Source organism: Urocitellus parryii, chromosome 10 (genome assembly GCF_045843805.1).
Source record: "Urocitellus parryii isolate mUroPar1 chromosome 10, mUroPar1.hap1, whole genome shotgun sequence".
NCBI lineage: Eukaryota > Metazoa > Chordata > Mammalia > Rodentia > Sciuridae > Urocitellus > Urocitellus parryii.
The window spans coordinates 1,463,674-1,481,268 of NC_135540.1; the positions used below are offsets into that span (position 1 = coordinate 1,463,674).

General features: G+C 53.7%; 1 protein-coding gene across 1 annotated transcript in view; it reads right to left on the reverse strand.

Annotated features, from left to right (window-relative positions):
- Positions 1–419: 419 nt before the first annotated feature.
- The window catches only part of Ndnf (neuron derived neurotrophic factor), a 29,720-nt gene continuing 12,544 nt past the window's right edge, over positions 420–17,595 (reverse strand). Inside the window, exons 2-4 of the mRNA XM_026411764.2 lie at positions 6,562–6,750; positions 2,944–3,068; positions 420–1,870 (exon numbers count right to left, since the gene is read on the reverse strand). Of these exons, the coding sequence (XP_026267549.2) occupies positions 477–1,870; positions 2,944–3,068; positions 6,562–6,749 (1,707 nt within the window). The 5' untranslated portion in view covers position 6,750 and the 3' untranslated portion in view covers positions 420–476. The remainder of the gene's footprint in view (positions 1,871–2,943; positions 3,069–6,561; positions 6,751–17,595) is intronic.

The window sequence follows — 17,595 nt, forward strand, 5'->3', positions numbered from 1 at the left end:
CACTTAAGAATACTTAGATTAGATCTGTCCTTTAACAGCAAAAGAATTTAATAGTTTACAATCATAGAAACACGGACATTTAAAACAAGACTTTATAAAATAATTTATGTGTATATATATATATATATATATAAATCTCCTAGCGTCTATAGAGAGGGATGGTCTGCCTTTGTGGATGTGTGCAATGAATGGCGTACTTTAGACTTTTAGGTAATAAAATAATTTAGAAGCAGTTCATGCAGTGGACAGAGCGAGGGGCGGCAGTTTCTCCCAGGCGAGCTGTGTCTTGGACGTCCAGCGATGTCGGACGCACACGAGGTGACCTGGGGCGCTGGAGCAGGTCTCTCTGCTGCTCTGTAAACATCAGCTTCCCTGGCTCTCCTGCCTGGGGTGGCACAAGCACAGGTGACGACTTCTCTCGGCTGTGGGAGCTGTCAGTCAACAGGTAACGTGACTTGGGGTCCCTCCCTCGGGACCTAGCAGAGCCTCCTGGTCTTGACGACTTTACTCTGGTACTTCACGGAGTGCCCGCCGTGTCCGATGACGTAGACGTCCAGCAGGTAGGACTTGCCGGGCCGCAGACCTCTGACGGTCTCTGTGGTCACCGCCTTCTGCAGGTTCTGACTGTGGAAGTACTTGCAGAGGACCTTCTCGGACCTGGGCCTGGTGTCCGGTCCCAGGCACTGGTTGAGCTCTCTCTTCTTCTGGTCTTCGCTGTAGCTGTCGTCCACCTCTTTCCTGTAGATGCAGAACTTGTTCCTCTCCTGCGTGCCCAGCCAGGCCACTGTGGCCGAGGAGCAGGTGCGGAGCCTGTCAAAGGCTTTGATCCGCGTGTCTTCGGGCAGAGAGGGGAAGGACTGCTTGCCGGGCCTGGTGGTCGCCAGGATCTTCAGCACGGAAGCCCCTTTCTTGTTTCCCTTCAGGCGGACCAGGTACTTGGCTTTAGGTTTTCCTCTCAGCTGGAACTGCCGGATGCCCTCCACATTCTGGGACAGCAGCAGCTTCCCGTCTCTTCTCACCTGGACCTGGACAGCATCCAGGCAGGAGTGGATGAAGAAGGTCACTTTCTGGTGGGAAGAGACAGGCGCAAAGCGGAGGAACTTGGCCCCCTTCCTCTTGACAAACACGTCCGTCACCTTGCCGTCCTTGAGCTCCAGGGTCTTCTGCCTGGCCTCCCCCTGGGTCCTGGCAAAGGTGCCCACGTAGGCGGTGCTCATGTTGGTGTCCGTGTTGACCACAAAGACGTCGAAGTAGTGCTGCGTGTCCGGCTTCAGGTCGGAGACGGTGAAGATATTCTTGCTGCCGATGCAGACTTTCTGAATGTCTGCCTTGGGCCTGGGGTGCACGGGACGGCCCAGTTTGGGAGAAGCCTTTGCCAGGAAGCTGCGTTCTTTGCCCAGGGGGTCGGGAGGAAACCCAAAATGGGCAAAGTCGAAGGGGCTAAAGTCGAGACCAGGTTTGGGGACCATCATGAAGGCCTCGTCCGCCCCCAGCTTGGCTTCTGCTGCACAGAGACTCTTGAAGTTGTGCTCCTTGTTGATGACCACGCAGTACTGGATGGGCTGATTCAGCAAGGAGGCCGTGGGGCTCGGCTTCCAGGCCAGCGTGACCGTGGTGCGCCCCAGGGAGGTCACGTCCACCCGGGGGTCGTAAGGCAGCTCCGGGTAGGGCTGGTCCGACTCTGGAGTTGTGGTGGCATACACTTTGAAGTGCGTGTCTTTCTCCGTGGAGAGGAGCTCCAGCTGGTACAGACCCGCGGGGGAACTGGAGGAGGCGAAGGACTCCACGGCGTTGCCCTTGTAGGAGAAGAGCTCCGGGCCCTCCTCGTGTGTCATCTGCTGCCTCTGCTGCTCGAGGGGCTCGGGGTCACCTGCAAGACAGGAGCAAAGCAGGGGCTACAGGTCACGTGGTCTGTCTGCCCTGGGCGGTGCACAGGGTTCTCACCTTGCTCTCCACGACAGAGAGAGCACACACTCCTCACAGAGCCCTGAGACGGTGCACAAGGGGACACAGGGAGGCCGCCTCTGCACCGCCGTGGTCCACTCCACGCGTCCTTCTCCCAGTGCCCGAGTGCAGTGGGGGTCACTGTCTCCTATTTTCTCCAGAGGTCAGTAAATCACTTCTCATGCACAAATGGATCTAGAGGAACCATTAGTTTTTGCATCCTGTTTTCCTCCTTCAATATGATGTCATAAAAATAATATGGTTGCTTGATGGGTGGCCGTGATGAAGACCACCTTATCGAGTATTTGGCTTGTATGGATGTATTTCTTCAGCACAAAATCTAGTTGGGTATAGATCACCTATAATTTTTTAGGTTACCTATAGTTGTTAGGTCCAGAGCTTCAAACTTGTTAGAGACAGTGAATCCTGACCATCAGTCAGCTTGCCCACAGGACAGTGAGTGCGCCATGGGTGTGGGCTCAGCTCGCTGACCTCACTGTCGTCAGCAGGAGTGGACAACCCCATGAAGCCAGAAAATCAAGTACCTGTCCGAGCAGCCGAGGCTCAGTGTCCAGATGTGTCGGGAGTACCAAAGCCACCTGACTTGGCCATCCTTGGACACTGCTGGCCCATGCCAGGGCCTGATGAAGGCCTGACCACCAGCTCAGGAAGGAACCTTGGCCATCTCACCGCAGACTGAAAGCCAGACGTGTGAGATTTCACATTCCCCCACTCTGCGAAGGGCCCGCCCAGGGCAGTTAAGTCATGGCATCTGAGGGAGAAACCAAGCCGGGTAGCTTTCAAAGTCCCCGGGGGCCTACCGTCCAGGCAGACTGCAGTACCACAGGGGCCAGCAGAGCATGCCGGCAGCTTCTCCTGGCTCCTTCCTCCTCTCCCTCCTCTCCCTCCTCTCCCTCTCGGGCTGCAGCTTCTCGGGACCAGGCTGCCCTGCTGCCTGGCTGCACCACCTCCCCAGCCCTCACCAGGGCTGCTGCTCACCTGAGCTCTCCCCGCTGCCGTCCTCGGGCAGCTCCTGCAGTCCCAGCCTCCACTCCAAGGGCGCATCGCAGGGCGTCACCGTGACCGAGAGTGGAGTATTGTCCTCTTCCACCACAAAGAAGTACCTGGGGAAGGGCAGACCAGACGCACCGTCAGCAAGTACAGGAGACCTAACGCCGAGACAGCGAGCAGAGGAGCCTCCATTCACGTCACCCTCGACTGCGTGGCAGGGGCTTAGCCGGGTGGCCACCAACAAGGGGGTGACACCACGCCCCAGTGTGGCAGACCTGCCCTCCTGAGACGCTCCCTCCTGGCTCTACTGTCCAACCTCTGTGCACAAGGGATCACATTTCAGAGACAGTTTTGAAAATGAAGGTCCCTGTCTGACAGTGGGAGGATGCACCTCTATCTTTTCTTAATCACGAAAATTTCCTGTTCAATTGAACACACTGATGGTTTAAACAGGATTTTAAAGACACGAGGAAAAGTCTTCCCCGGAGGGTTGTTTGCAGGTTTTTAAAGGGGAATAAAGATCACAATGTTGCCCAGCTATAAATGCTGCGAGTCCTGCTCAATGACCCTAAGGAGCTGCTCCCTGGGTCCTTGGCAAAGAAAAGTGGGGTTTCCCTCCTGTGCACGGCGGCGGTGCTGAGGACCTCTCACCTCCCTGCTCTCTGTACTCACACCCACCTGCTGTCCAACACCCCAGCCCCTGCCCACTGGCTCCCCTGACCCCTGGACCCTCACCTCTGCACCGAGCCCGGCTCTGTCTGCACACCCCTTCTGTCTCCCATGCCCCATGTGACCTCATCCAGACCACTTCCCCTCCTGTGTGCTAACAGATGTGACCTGCCAACCTGAACCTGAACCCAAGGTACAGCCACCTTCTCACCGTGCTCTCTAAGACACCAGGGAGTTCCAGGCCTCAGGCACCCACTCCAGGCCTCAGGCACCCATCCAGGCCTCAGGCACCCAACCAGGCCTCAGGCACCCACTCCAGACCTCAGGCACCCACTCCAGACCTCAGACGCCCACTCCAGACCTCAGACGCCCACTCCAGACCTCAGACGCCCACTCCAGACCCTGGTTCTCTCCCAGGTCAGCTCCCCTGCAGTCCCCCCTGCAGTAAAGGAGAGTCCGACCCCCTGCCTGTCAGGACAGAGGATGGAGCCCTCGGACCTCTTCCTCCCTCCAGGCAGGGTGGATCAGCAGACACCTCAGCCTCCACTCCTCAAACAGACCCAGCATCTGACGCCTGACCCACAGTGTGGCCACAGGCCAGGTCTCCAGCGCCCCTGGCCTGGGCCTGCAGCCGCCTCCTGAGGGGCCTCCTGACCCCAGCGACCCTGTGCCCCTTCCCTCCCTCCAGGAGCACCATCACGGAAGCCTGTGCACGGCCTGAGACCCCCGCGAGTGTCTAGTTTCACTCAGAGCATGAGGCCCTGGGCGGAAGGTCTCAGGAGACCCTCCGCGCTCTGCCCCAGCCCCAGCCCCTCGCTGTCCTTGGGCACGCGGATTCCTGCCTTGGGCCTCTGTGGGGGACACTCCTCCACGGCTGAGGCTCTTCCTTCCAGGGCCGCCTCACCTGCAGACCCCTCCCCACTCTGCCGCCGCGAGGCCTTACCCATGTCTCCTGGAGACCACCTCTCCCTTGGCTGTTCTGTCTTCCACCCACACAGGGTCAGGTTCCCCACGGACCCCAGGGGTCCGCACTTGGTCCTCAGGCACCTGCTGCAACTTGGACGATACCCTGTCCCAGAGGCCCTCTGAGACTTCCCAGCACTTAGCAGACCTCTGCGGGCTCAGGCCTGGAAGGGCGTTTCCCAGGGAGGGGATCACTGATGAGTGACCTGGCTGGAGAGCCCTAGCACCGTCTGCACCTCAGTAGTCCCTGGTGCACCCCTGGAATCCCTTCTCTCTGAGATACAGAGTTGAGTGAAAGTGAATTTTCCCCTCACTGTCCAGAGAGGAGTTTGGAGCTAGAGGGTGGGGTGGGCAAAGGGAAAACAAGCAAACTGAGGACCCTAGAAAAGCAAAACAGCTAGTTGAAAAACAGCCGACAACCAGCCAGAGAGAACAGCCAGATGCTTGACCTGCTGACGTGCCGGGGTTCATGGACCACTCCCCTCTCTGAAGGGAAGGGTCAGCAGTCTTGATTTTAAGCTCAGCCTACTTTTTGCAGAGCAGACTTTTGATCCTCTGCCCAGGCTGCACAGAGGGCACCAACCACATACACGCAGCTGCGTCTTTCTATTTTACAAAGAAGCAGATACAACCAAGTGATTTTTCTGGCATTATGCAAGGAGAAGTACCCAAACCTTCCCGCTGTGTGTGGACTCCATTTACCATGGGACACTGGTGCCAGAGCAGAGTACATGGGACAAATTCACCCCCACCTTCCGTCCTCCTGCCCCCTCTCGTCACCACAGGGAACCCAATCCCCTGCTCTCCCTCCTAGTGACCACCACAGGACAGGGCTCTCAGCAGAGGGGCTGCCTCCGAACTAAAAGGACCACCGCTGCACCTCGTCCTCCGTGATCTCTGGAAAGGGATCATGGTGGAACCAGACAGTTTTGTCTCTTGGAATGCCAGGCGAGGTGTCACGGCGTCAAAGGAGAAACTGGTTTTGAAATGTAATTACCCCAAGGTGAACAATGAAGGGGCTGGAGAATGGCAAAGTGAGCAACTATAGATCAAGTCCGTGTTCCCTGTCATCATGACCAGGGTTCACGGAGAAGCTGAGTCAAGCTGACCCCACTTCTGCCCAGACACCGTGCCCTGCTCCCACACCCGCCCCCTCCTGCAAGAGCCCACTCACCCAGAGGCAGACCACACCCTCGGCACCCTGACCACAGAGTTCCCTTTCCCAGTACAGGGGCTGCCAGCCCCAGGAGCCGGTGGCCATGCACTCGCTCCCCCGCCCCTCGCCGAGTGGTCCTTGAGGTTCTGAAGCTTGCTCTCCACCTGAGCCCACCCGAGGCAGAACCTAGACTCTGACTTATAAACTAAGTTCAGAGGAGGTCTGCTGCCGTTCTCTCTGCGCAGAGAGAACACTGTCAGATTTCCTGACCACGAGCTGTTTCTGCTGAGCCTTGGGTGTGTTTCAGTGATTCAGTCTGGGGCACTTCCCTAACAATTGGTCTGTTACCTAGTATTTATGTGATGTGTGCACACACATCTGTAAATTCTTAGGGTTGAAATATTTAAGACTATCATGTGAGCCCAATTTATTGATGATGTTGGACTAAAGGAAATGAACAGTATTAATTTTTAATCACTGTTTGATTTCATTCTCTCAAAATTGGATCATATTTGGTAAACAAACATAATCCTTGTAAACCTCAATGCAAACCCTTGAAGCAACATATATATTCAATGAACTGCATTTTAATCCGACAGTCCTGCAAATGAGAAAATAATCCTCCTGGAGCGTGAAATAGTGCCAAGGTTCCTCTTCCACCCAAAGGAGGCCCTGGTCAGCAAAGATCAGCGGCCTCCCTCAGCCCACCTTGGCCACCCTTCTTTCTCATGGGAGCAACCCTCCAGGCTGGATCTGCAAGGCACTTCCCTAGGGAGGGGGCCCCAGGAGCTCACGGACAGCTGCGGCAGGGAGGGTACCTTTTAGGTGTGTCTCTGAAGAGATAGCTGCTGATCTCGGCTCCATCTGGAAGGACTGATGAATCGTGGAAAAACGCCTTGTCTCGGATCTGCATCTGGAAAAGCTCCTCATCTCGAGTGGGCAGCTTCTGGGCCCTGGAGCCAAGAGGCAGCAGCAGCCACAGCACACTCCAGCTGAGCAGCACCATCCTGGCAACAGAGCGGCGGCGGTGTTAGTTCTGCAGGCAGCCTTCCCCGACGCCCTCCTGCAGCGAGCACAGAGGAGGCCCTGAGCCACACCTGGGTGTCTCAGATCCCCGATAGGCACACACGCTCTGGAAGCATCTGCCCTCTGCTTCTTCCCAACTACTTCATGATGTTGAGAATGAATTCACCAAAATTTCAGATGCTCAAAGGAATTTTAGACACTTGACGCATTAGCTTCCCACTTCGATTATGGCAGAAGCCACGGTGATCACTACGGGTGGCTTCAGTCTACGTGTAACGCTTCAACTAGGGCTTCATTCAGGGTCAGCCCTTGTAGCTGACACAAGGCTACTGGAGGTGAGTTGGACTTCACCTCAGCAGTCAAGTTATAACTGTTGATGTGGTTGAACTATTATTTTCAACATAAGTCACAGAGACCTGTCAAAAGCCAGAAAATTACTACACAGATTATTTTATTCTTCCTTAAAATTTGAAGCTGGATGTGGGGGCGTACACCTGTAATCCCAGCAACTCAGGAGGCTGAGACAGGAGGATTTCAAATTCAAAGCCAGCCTCAGCAACTTAGCAAGGCCCTAAGCAACTCAATGAGACCTTCTCTCTAAATAAAAATTCAAAACAGGGCTGGGGATGTGGCTCAGTGGTTAAGTGCCCCTGGTACTCCCCACACAAAAGAAACCTTGAGCTGGGTGCAGTGGCACGTGCCTGTAATCCCAGTTACTTCGGAAGCTGAGGTAGAAGGACCTCAGCAAGTTAGGCAGACCCTGTCTCAAGACCAAAAAAAAAAAAACAAGCAAAAACACTGGGGATGTGGAAAAGTGGTCAAGCACCCTGGACTCAACCCCTGTACGAAACCCTTGACTGAGGGTTCTGAAGAGTCTTCTGCTGGTTCCGCGACTGGATTTTCATTTCAGAACTTGTTTAGAGATTATGACGTCCAACTCCCTCGCAGGGAATCTGTGCAAAACCACAAGGCAAGTTATCACTGATGCCTAGCGTACAGGCCACCAGACTCTCCCACGCCACAGGCACATGTCAAGCCCCACCGTGTTAGAAATCGGCGTGGCTTCCACTCCCAGGGCGGCCGGGCCTTGGAGGCCTCACGTCCTAAGGACTCTCACCGAGTTACCCTCAGCAGTTCTCACCGACCCCCACCAAGGTCTCCAGCACTGCAGGCCACTGTCTCCCCACCTCACCCCCCGGCTGGGGGGCTGTCAGGAGCCCCAACCAGGTTTTGTGCCTCTGAGGAGCTGGCACGTTTGCTCTCAGAGAGAGAGAGCTACGTCAGGAACGGTTTCCTTACCACTCTGACTTAGAGCACATCAGGGAATTCAATCATTAGAGAAATGCGGTATTTCTACACTTTAGTAATTTAAATAGTGAAAAATTCTAATGCAAATAAATATTTGCAGCAATTTGAGATGAGGTGAATGCCAGTTTTATTTTAAATAGACACTATTTTAGATACAACTAATTAACCTCTACTTAACACATCATTTGACTCTAATTTTGCCTTTCTTTGAATGCTATCAAAAATAGATTCAGACAACTTAAAATATTTTTGAAAGGATGCATTTGTCTTTAAGATGAAAATGTGAAAAGTTGGGCACAGTGGTGCACACTTGTGATTCCAGTTTCTTGAGAGGATGAGGCAGGAGAATCACAAGTTTGAGCCTCAGCAACTTAGCAAGACCCTGTCTCAAAATAGAAAATTGCAAAGGGACGGGGCCGGGGCTCAGTGGTGGGCAAGAGATCCCCGAACTCCACAGAGGGACGGAGCTGCTGAGACTGAGCACGACCCTCCCTGCCAGGCCCCAGAAATGGCCTCTCCCTTGGATACTCAGGGCAGGTGTAAGTGGGAGCTCCTGTGTCTACAGCCATCAGCAAGCGTCCGTCCACAAGAGGTGGCCACGCTCAGCTGAGCACTCTAAGCAGAGGATGTGATGGGCTGAGCTGGGTGGGTCTCTGCCCCCTCAGCTCCCGTCTGTACCCTTAATCACATGTTCATAAAAATACCTGTGTTAGCACAATAAAATCACTTCTCTGTGTCGCATGCACCATGCCCACAACGCCGCCTCCTGACTGCAGAGGAGGACAATTAATGGTAGCCTTCTGTCAGGAATGGTAGCCTTCTGTGCTCCCGGGACTGTGGAGTGGATGGGTCAGGGCCACCCCTGCCCTGGCCACTCCAGGACAGCCGTCCTCAAGGGGCTCCACTCTGTCCACATGGCTGTCCACTGCAGGACTGGCCAGCTAAGGGGACCAGTGCCCCAGGAACTCACTTGGTCCGGAACCCGAGGAACGACAGCCACAGAGGCCCCAGTTCCTCAGTGGCCCTTGGGGAACTTCCTCTCATTACATCAGCCAGTTGCCGGGATGAACTGTGAGACGATGTGTTAGTGAATGTCACCGTGCACACACCGCCCGCCAGGCACCCTTCTGACTGTTCCCGTGGTGTGCACCCAAGGCCTCCAAGACCCTCTGAGGTGGGCACAGCTATTTTCCTTATTTTAAACATGGGAAAGCAGCATAGGCAGGTAGGGGCCCGTAGTAAACACTAGAGGTGGAAATATGAACTTCTCATCTTAAATGACTTTGAAAGCACTGTAAACCGGATCCAATCTGCACAATCTCCACGCAGCTGCTTAGCACTGAATGCTACTGAGCAATTCTGGATGAGGGGACATGCAGAGCAGGGCCCCCAGCCCCACCCCCCATGAGGCTCTGCTCCTGTGCATCCCAGGCACTTCTCAAAGGCGTTTGTAAGGTCGACTCCTCTTGATTGAAATGCTTAGAACTAGGCATGTTTTAGATTCGGGGTTTATTTTTATTTTGGAGTTTGGATATTTGCACATACATAATGACGTCTCTTGGGTATGGACCCTATCCTAAACACGAGATTCATGCTTCTTATACACCTTATATGTGTGGTCTGAAGGTGATATTATACAATATTTTAAATGATTTTGTGAGTGAGATGAAGTTTCCTAGTGTGGAATTTTCCACTGTGGCTCACTGGTGCTCAGAAGGTTTGCATTTGGGGCCTTTCAACCTTCAGATCTTCAGGGAACCTTAGCAGAGTGGTCAAAGCTGTCAGATCTAAGGGTGGGCGTGGCTGAGAAGGAGTAAGTTCCAGGTTCTGGTGCCTGGGTCCAGCCTCCCCCACCAAAAGCACACCCTCATTCCTCAAGAAACTAGGGGAACCACCACAGGACCCAGCAGTCCCACTCCTTGGTATTTATCCAAGAAAACCAGTCCGCATTCTACAGCAACACAGCCACGTCCACAGCAGCCAGACTGTGGAACCAGCCAGGTGCCCTCAGTAGACGGGTGGATCAAGAAGAAACTGTGGTGCAGACACGTAACAGGGAAAGAACGGAATTACGGCATGGCAATGGAGAACCTCACGCTAAGTGAAACGCAGAGGTCAAGTGCTTCTCCCACCTGCAGAAGCTAGAGCAAAGTAAAGGACAGGAGGAGGGAGAGGGCCCTACAGAGGGAAGACCAGTAACACACAAGAATGAGGAGAGTGGCAGAGGGAGGGAGCGTAAGGAGGCAGAACTAACTCTTCCAGAACCATGGGGCATGGCTACATAAATACACCACAGGGAATCTCACCTTTATGCATAAGTGAAAAGAACCAGCCAAACATAAATAGAAGAGCATCAGGAGGTCTAGCAGAGTGGAGGGAGGAGATGGGGGTGGGGGAGGGGGAGACGGGGGAGGGGAGGAGACAGGGGAGGGGAGGTGGGGAAGGGAGGAGATAGGGGAGGGGGAGATGCGGGAGGGAGGGGATGAGGGGCGATGGGGAAGGGGAGGAAGGAGTGTGAGCTGGAATCAATTCCACGCGTGCTTGAGTTTGCGGGATGAACCCAGCAACTGTGTATGACTATAAGGTTCCAATTAAACAAAAAAAAAATCATATTCTCTAAACTAAAATTCCATCAGGTCACACTTTTTGTTTCTGAAACCATCTTAATTAACAGGACAATACAGGCAAAATAGATATTTTTCTGAAAAGTGTTCATGATTAAGCAGGACCTTGAAACACAAGAATTCAATTTCACCACACTGCAGTTTCCAAAATGTCATCTAATAACATTCAACTGTTGAGAGGAAAACAAATTCGACCATTAGGGAACTTCAATCATTTGTTCAACTCCACCAGTCTACAGGCAGGATTTTTTTTTTTAACAAAATGCATTTAAAATAAGCTCCAAACACAACTAACCAAAAATTACTTTGCAGACACACTGTGTATATTTTTGTAACTTGTGTTCACTGTACAAAATGGAACCTTTACTCAGAAATTGTTTAAATGGTGGTTTTAAGATTTTATAGATTTTTGTTCCCTGCCAATAAAATGTTCTCTCTCAGACATTCAGTTTAAGAATCGGTCACTTTACATAGTAAACAACTTATCCTTCCTAAGACCCAGCCTGGTTTAGCAGGTCCATGTGAACAGACTCTAAGATTACAGGTGCCCTCTAATGGCATAACTTGGCCTCTAGTTTCTTTTTATTACCGGTAGGTATCCGGAGCTCAGCCAGATTGCAAGTTTGAATTAAATAACATTAACCAGAATTTCACTTTCAGTGTGATTCTTTTTCCAAGGCCATCTGGTGGATAATGCAGGAAACGTCTCCCTACAGCAGGAAACCTTCTGTCTGTCCACTGTCCAGGGTGCAGCTCAGACAGAAGCAGGGGGAGGGTGGCGCCGGACACTGATTCAGCTCGGCTGCAGGTCACTCAGCCCAGAACACCCGTGCCGTCAGCCAAGGCTGAGAAGACCAGCCTGGAAGGTTCTGTGGACCGTGCTACAGAGGCCACCTAGAATTCTGACATGGTCTACGCTGTCAAAGCTCTTCACACCTGCCACACCCCTCAGGTGCCACCAAAGCTGAAGAGAGAAAAGACGCATCCTAATGATCTGATGTACCTCCACCTTTGGGAAATAAAGGATGTGAGGTGACTCCTCTTTGGAATGCCACCATGTCCCCAGTTAAAAGGAGAAATTGTTTCTGAAATAAGGAATCCCCCAATTAGCCATGCATTCTATGAGAGAGGGAGGGGGAGAGGGTTTGTGTGCTGCAAAGTGAATGTCTTCCAGCAGATTTAGTAGTAAGGTTCATGTGCATGCGCGCACATACTCACACACACACACTCTCACACACTCACACGCAACACACATACACACATCGTTCAGGTCAGACTATCCAGAGACATCATGAGTGTGACCAGCTGATGTGGGAGTAAGACAAGGAGCAGTGGTCCTGGGGACCTTTGGAGGCTGAGAAGGGGTGTGGGTGCGCTCTTGAGGAGCAGCAAGAGGTGAGGCCCAAGGCATCTGCAGGAGGGCTTTCTTTCTAAAGCTTAAGGAGCAGGTGAGGGGATTTCTCCTCCCGCTTCTTTGCCTTCTCTGCTGGACTCCTCAGAGTCTGACTGTAGGGAGGACCTGGAGCACCTTAGAGAAAATGCCAATGGACAGATGTTGGGTCTGCAGGGCACAGAGGCAGGGCAAACAGTGGTTAATGAAACTTACAAATAACCCAGAGAGCTTGGGTTTCAATGTGAACTTCTCCATCCGCGGAACCTTCACGCAGTTAAAATAAGTGGCCAAACTTACCTGGCACACCCCTTTCTCTCCAACCTGCGGAAATGCTTGTGAACTGTCAAACAGTCACGTGTAAACAGAAGGAAAACTTAAAGGCACCAGAGTAACTCACCGCTGTATCAACCAAGCATCCAGGATGACTCCCTGTACTGCCACAAAAACGCTATATACTTAAAAGCAAGAAACTTGCTCCAAGGTGTGTAGCTGCAAAATTCATCTGTCATTACACAGGTCAAGTAGTCAATCTGCCAATCTTGATCAAACCTCTGATTTCCTTAGTGAACACCAAAAATTTATTACATGAAACTGAGCTTGTAAACAGTGAATAAGTATAAATGGCTGGTAAATTTCTAGTACTTTAAAAACATATTCAATGGACCTAACCACAAAAGTTCATTGAAAATCTTAAAGTAAGGGAATTTCAAACCACTAAAACACTTACTTAATATGTATATTCTGCTGTTTAGTGATACCACCTGACCAGTGCAAGGGACTGGCGAATATGGTAAGTAAACTGCTCCAAGGCTCTGTCAACGGAGGAGAGGAAGGCCAGGCTTTTCTCAAAGCCGCGGGCTCCACAGAGCAGTGGCCAAGTCTCCCCACACGTGGGAGCGGGTAAAAGCAATTCCCTCCCTCTCTAATGCTGACCTCAAGGCCCTGCCAGTCCCTTGCAGGACACAAGCAGACCTGTTAAGGATGTTCTCAAGGGTGCACTGACACTGCATGTTAGAAAGGACAAATTCATGAGTATAATCGTGGTCCCCCAAGTAGACAATGAGAAAACACAACACATGGAGATTCCCTTAAGACTACGAGGGCCCCCGAAGGCACCCAGGCCACAGACTTGAAATAAATGTATATGGCCGAAAAGAAGGAGGGGCATTCTGAATTACTTGCAGCAAATGCATCTGGAATAAATGAAATCTAATGTTTAATTACAGACAGTGGAAAGTGCATGATTATAACTCAGGATAATTTCAAGGAGTGGTCTGCCACAGAGATTTCTGTCATTTTCTTTTCCTCTTCAGATGCAAATGTTTAGTCTTTTCCACTTCTATTTTTAAACTTGAGGGCATTTGTGTTTGGTTGAATCGAGCAGGCCTCTTTGGATAATGAATCTGAAGCATTTCATCTCGCTGTAAAGAACCGATGCAGCCTTGGTCGGAGGAAGACCCCAGCTGCGGCGACCCCGGAGCAGGGTCCTGGCCCTGCGGCAGAGACGGCTACCCTTGGCCAGCCTGGGTGTGGGTGCGCCTTACGGCCGCAGTGGCGTCCCAGAGGCCGCCGTTGCGTTTTGTTGTCTTTGCAAACAAGGAGAACGTTGACTGCAGTTAGCTGGTTGGTGGAAAAAAATCTAAAAATATCCTTTGCCATGGCTGAAATGTGAGGGAGGGAAGCAGACTGTGACCACGCTTGGGGAGAGGACTCCAGCAGGGGACAGGAGGTTCCTGGATGGCCCGGGCGCGGGCTCTGGCACCCGCCAAGTGGGCCCCCAACTCCCAGCACCAGGGGTCCTGTCCACATGCTGGCAGCTCGCAGGAAGAGCTCCAGGGCGCCTCTCCCTGTGATCTCTGGGTGAGTGACCGGCACACACAGGTCCACTGCGGCACCTCCAGCCTTCTCAAGCTCTCCCCTGAACGGCTGCTGACTCTCATTTCAAGAGGGTATTAAATTAATAGAGAAGCCACGTACCATCAGAACCTGCCAAGGTGCAGTCTCCACCCTGTCACGCACGCGGTCCTGTGGTGCCCGCCCACCGAGGGGCCAGCTCAGGCACTCTAACTTTAAAATGTGGCCACGCCGGCAGAAAGTAAGTGACCTGGGTTCCCACCAGCACTGCTGCCAGGAAGAGCCGCGAACCAGGGAAACGGCCAGGATAGGGGGATCCGCAGACATGCGCCTGGGGAGGAACTCCCAGAGCCAGAGTGCGCATCCTGCTCGGCCTCCTCCTGCCTAAGGCCTCAGCGCACCAGGGTGAGGCGGGGAGCGGGAGACCCTGCAGGAGCCAACCCCAGGAGCACCCGGCCCCGAGGGAGGGGCCCTGTGGGGCTCCATTCTTGCTTTTGCTTGGTGACCCCTGTTTCCTGGTGACCTGCCGCGCTCCCCACAGTGGCTCACAACCTGCACACCTTGTTCTCCACCGAACCAAGAGGGACGCGGAGCTGCCGGGAGCATCTACAACACTCTTGGCCGTCAAAGGCTCAGTCCCCGTGATATACAGCACCCCAAAATTCTGACTTTTTTAAAATAGCTATTTCAGTCAAGAAGTAAAGTAAGGTACTCTGTAGATTCTGTAGAATGACAAAGAGCTAAAGTCCAGAGAACAAGGAAGTCGCCAACACCAACTTGTCAGCCGCCAGGCGGACACTGCAAACTGAGCCCAAAGAACTGTCCCAGGGACAAAGGGTCTACGCACGTCCAGCCAGGACGTCAGCACGTCGCGCGTTGTTCGTTGACGTCTGTGTACTGTCCCCTTGCTGCACGCCAGGCCTCCCCAGGGCACAGCGTGAAGTGTGTGTTCAGGAGAGTCACAGCCAACACACAGACAGCACCATAGTGGGAAGAGGACCGCCTGCCCCACCACTGTGCCAGCCTGAAACAGTGACTTCAGAGGGAACACTTCCAGGTTTGGTGGAGGAGATGACACTGATGCTGAGACCAAAATGAGGAAGTGAAGCCATCGTCAGTGGGGGTAGCCTCCTGGACAGCGGGTGGCCAGAGTGGAGCGGGGGAGGACCTTGAGCTCATCCATGCTGTCTGTCTGTCCTGGACAGCAGGTGGCCAGAGTGGGACCGTTCTCTGTATGAAGCCCCTGGAGCGGGGGAGGACCCTGAGCTCATCCACACTGTCTGTCTGTCCTGGACAGCGGGTGGCCAGAGTGGGACCGTTCTCTTTATGAAGCCCCTGGAGCGGGGGAGGACCCTGAGCTCATCCACGCTGTCTGTATGTCCTGGACAGCGGGTGGCCAGAGTGGGATCCTTCTCTTTATGAAGCCCCTGGAGCGGGGGAGGACCCTGAGCTCATCCACGCTGTCTGTATGTCCTGGACAGCGGGTGGCCAGAGTGGGATCCTTCTCTTTATGAAGCCCCTGGAGCGGGGGAGGACCCTGAGCTCATCCACGCTGTCTGTCTGTCCGGTAGGAAATGGATGTCAGGGAAAGACTCACAGAGGGAAGATACCTCATCTTCCTGGAAGCAGAGCCATGGGACAAAGGGACTGCAGTCACCCACGGCAGAGGGAGGCCACCAGCCTCCGCAGAGGAGTGGAGAGTGACAGAGTCGGATGTGACACCGCGTCAGCCTCGGCACCCGCACATGTTTAAGGACCAAGCACGAGCGAGAACAGAGGGACCTCGCCTGGCAGAAGTGGCATCAGGTGACGTGTGGGCAGCCGCCTGCCCAACCCACCCTTTATCAAGAGAGGTGTCGGCACAGAGCGGGAGGAGCCAGGTGCTCTCCTGACAGGAGGAGCGAGGAGAAGGGCCCGGGTGAAGCAGCCAGGCAGGTGGGTAGAAAGCCCGAGCACCGCCGCCATCTAGCCACTCAGAGGCCAGGTGCCCGGGCAGCCCAGAGAGACCCTGCCTCAAAACCCAAACCAAAGAGGGCTGGGCCGCAGCTCATCCCCAGTCCTCAGTCCTGCACACACAGGAGAGTGCACCACATCTGCACGTCTCCACCTAGGTACTCCCACACCTGTCTGCACAGGCGTGGAGACAGCTTCCCAGAGGCAGACCTGTCCTCACTGATGTCAGTGTCACACTCAGTACTGAGGACCTCCTTACACACGCACACGCACACACACATGTGCACTCAATCTCAGATACACACACCCATTCTCACATACATACACACACAACACACATTCTCACATACACCCTCACACACTCTCATACACACACACACAACACACATTCTCATATACACACACCCTCACACACAGTCACATATACACATGTGCACACTCATACATTCTCACATACACACACATGCACACTCACATACACACATGTGTACACACACATTCTCACATACACCCTCACACACTCTCATACACACACACACAACACACATTCTCATATACACACACCCTCACACACAGTCACATATACACATGTGCACACTCATACATTCTCACATACACACACATGCACACTCACATACACACATGTGTACACACACATTCTCTTACACACACACATGCACACACAGTTGCTTCTTTGACTCTTACCCCAAGTGAAGGTGGGCGTCCTGTCTGAGGCCGGGTCTCCAGTGTGTTCCAGCTCTGGAAAGTGGTGGTCTGCGGGGACCGAGCAGGAGGAAGGCAGACACAGAAGTCATGGAGGGAAATTTGATGAGAAAGTCAAATGATTTGGAATGTGTGGCTGGATCTCTTTAAAGTACATCCAAACAGATGGCTAAGTAAACCCACCAGCCACACCTGTCACGTGCCCTGTGACCAGGCCACTGGACACCGTTCAGGCCCCAGCAGAGGGACAGCCACGGGCCACAGGAGGTGACTGAGAGGCAGAGGGAGAAAGGCAGGGCTCAGAGGACAAGAGGGCAGACAGGTCCACCGCCGTCTCCCTGCAGGTGTGACAAGTGATTGGCAGGCCCCGGGGGTGGACACGGCTCCAGGACCTGGGGACAGCCAGTGACCTCTCCTTACGTCGTGACGACAGAGCAAGTGTTCACGGAGATGGTGGCCGATGGCCGCAGGACACGGTGCTGACGCCACGGGCTGAGGGTCCGTAGCAGCAAGGTCAGATCTGGAGGCGGCTCAGGCGCGGTGGCGGGACAGCTCTAAGAGGACCCAGCTCTCCACCGCCCATCACAGCGCACCTGGCTCCGGTCTCCACCTGTCTCAGGAGACCCTTGAGAGAGGAAAGGCGTCCACTTCCCCTGGCCACCACCCACGCACGGTGCCGGCTCCTTCCTGTTCACGGCACCCCTGCTCCGTGCCAGGCCTGGTCTGGGGTTCTGCCCCTCCGTCTGCTGAACACATGGGCCGTATCTTCCATGAGGTTGGACCAAATAAACCTTTTATGATCTGTGACATAATACACTGAAGGTCCTCAGCGGGGCCTTTCCAGGGGCATTGGGTGGCCTGCAGGGCTCCCCACCCGGGTGCCCTGGGCAGGGTCCTGGGACTCCTGCAGCCCGCACCAGTGGGTAGAGACGGTGGGCAGGCCAGCAACCCCAGGAGGCCACAGGAGGAGA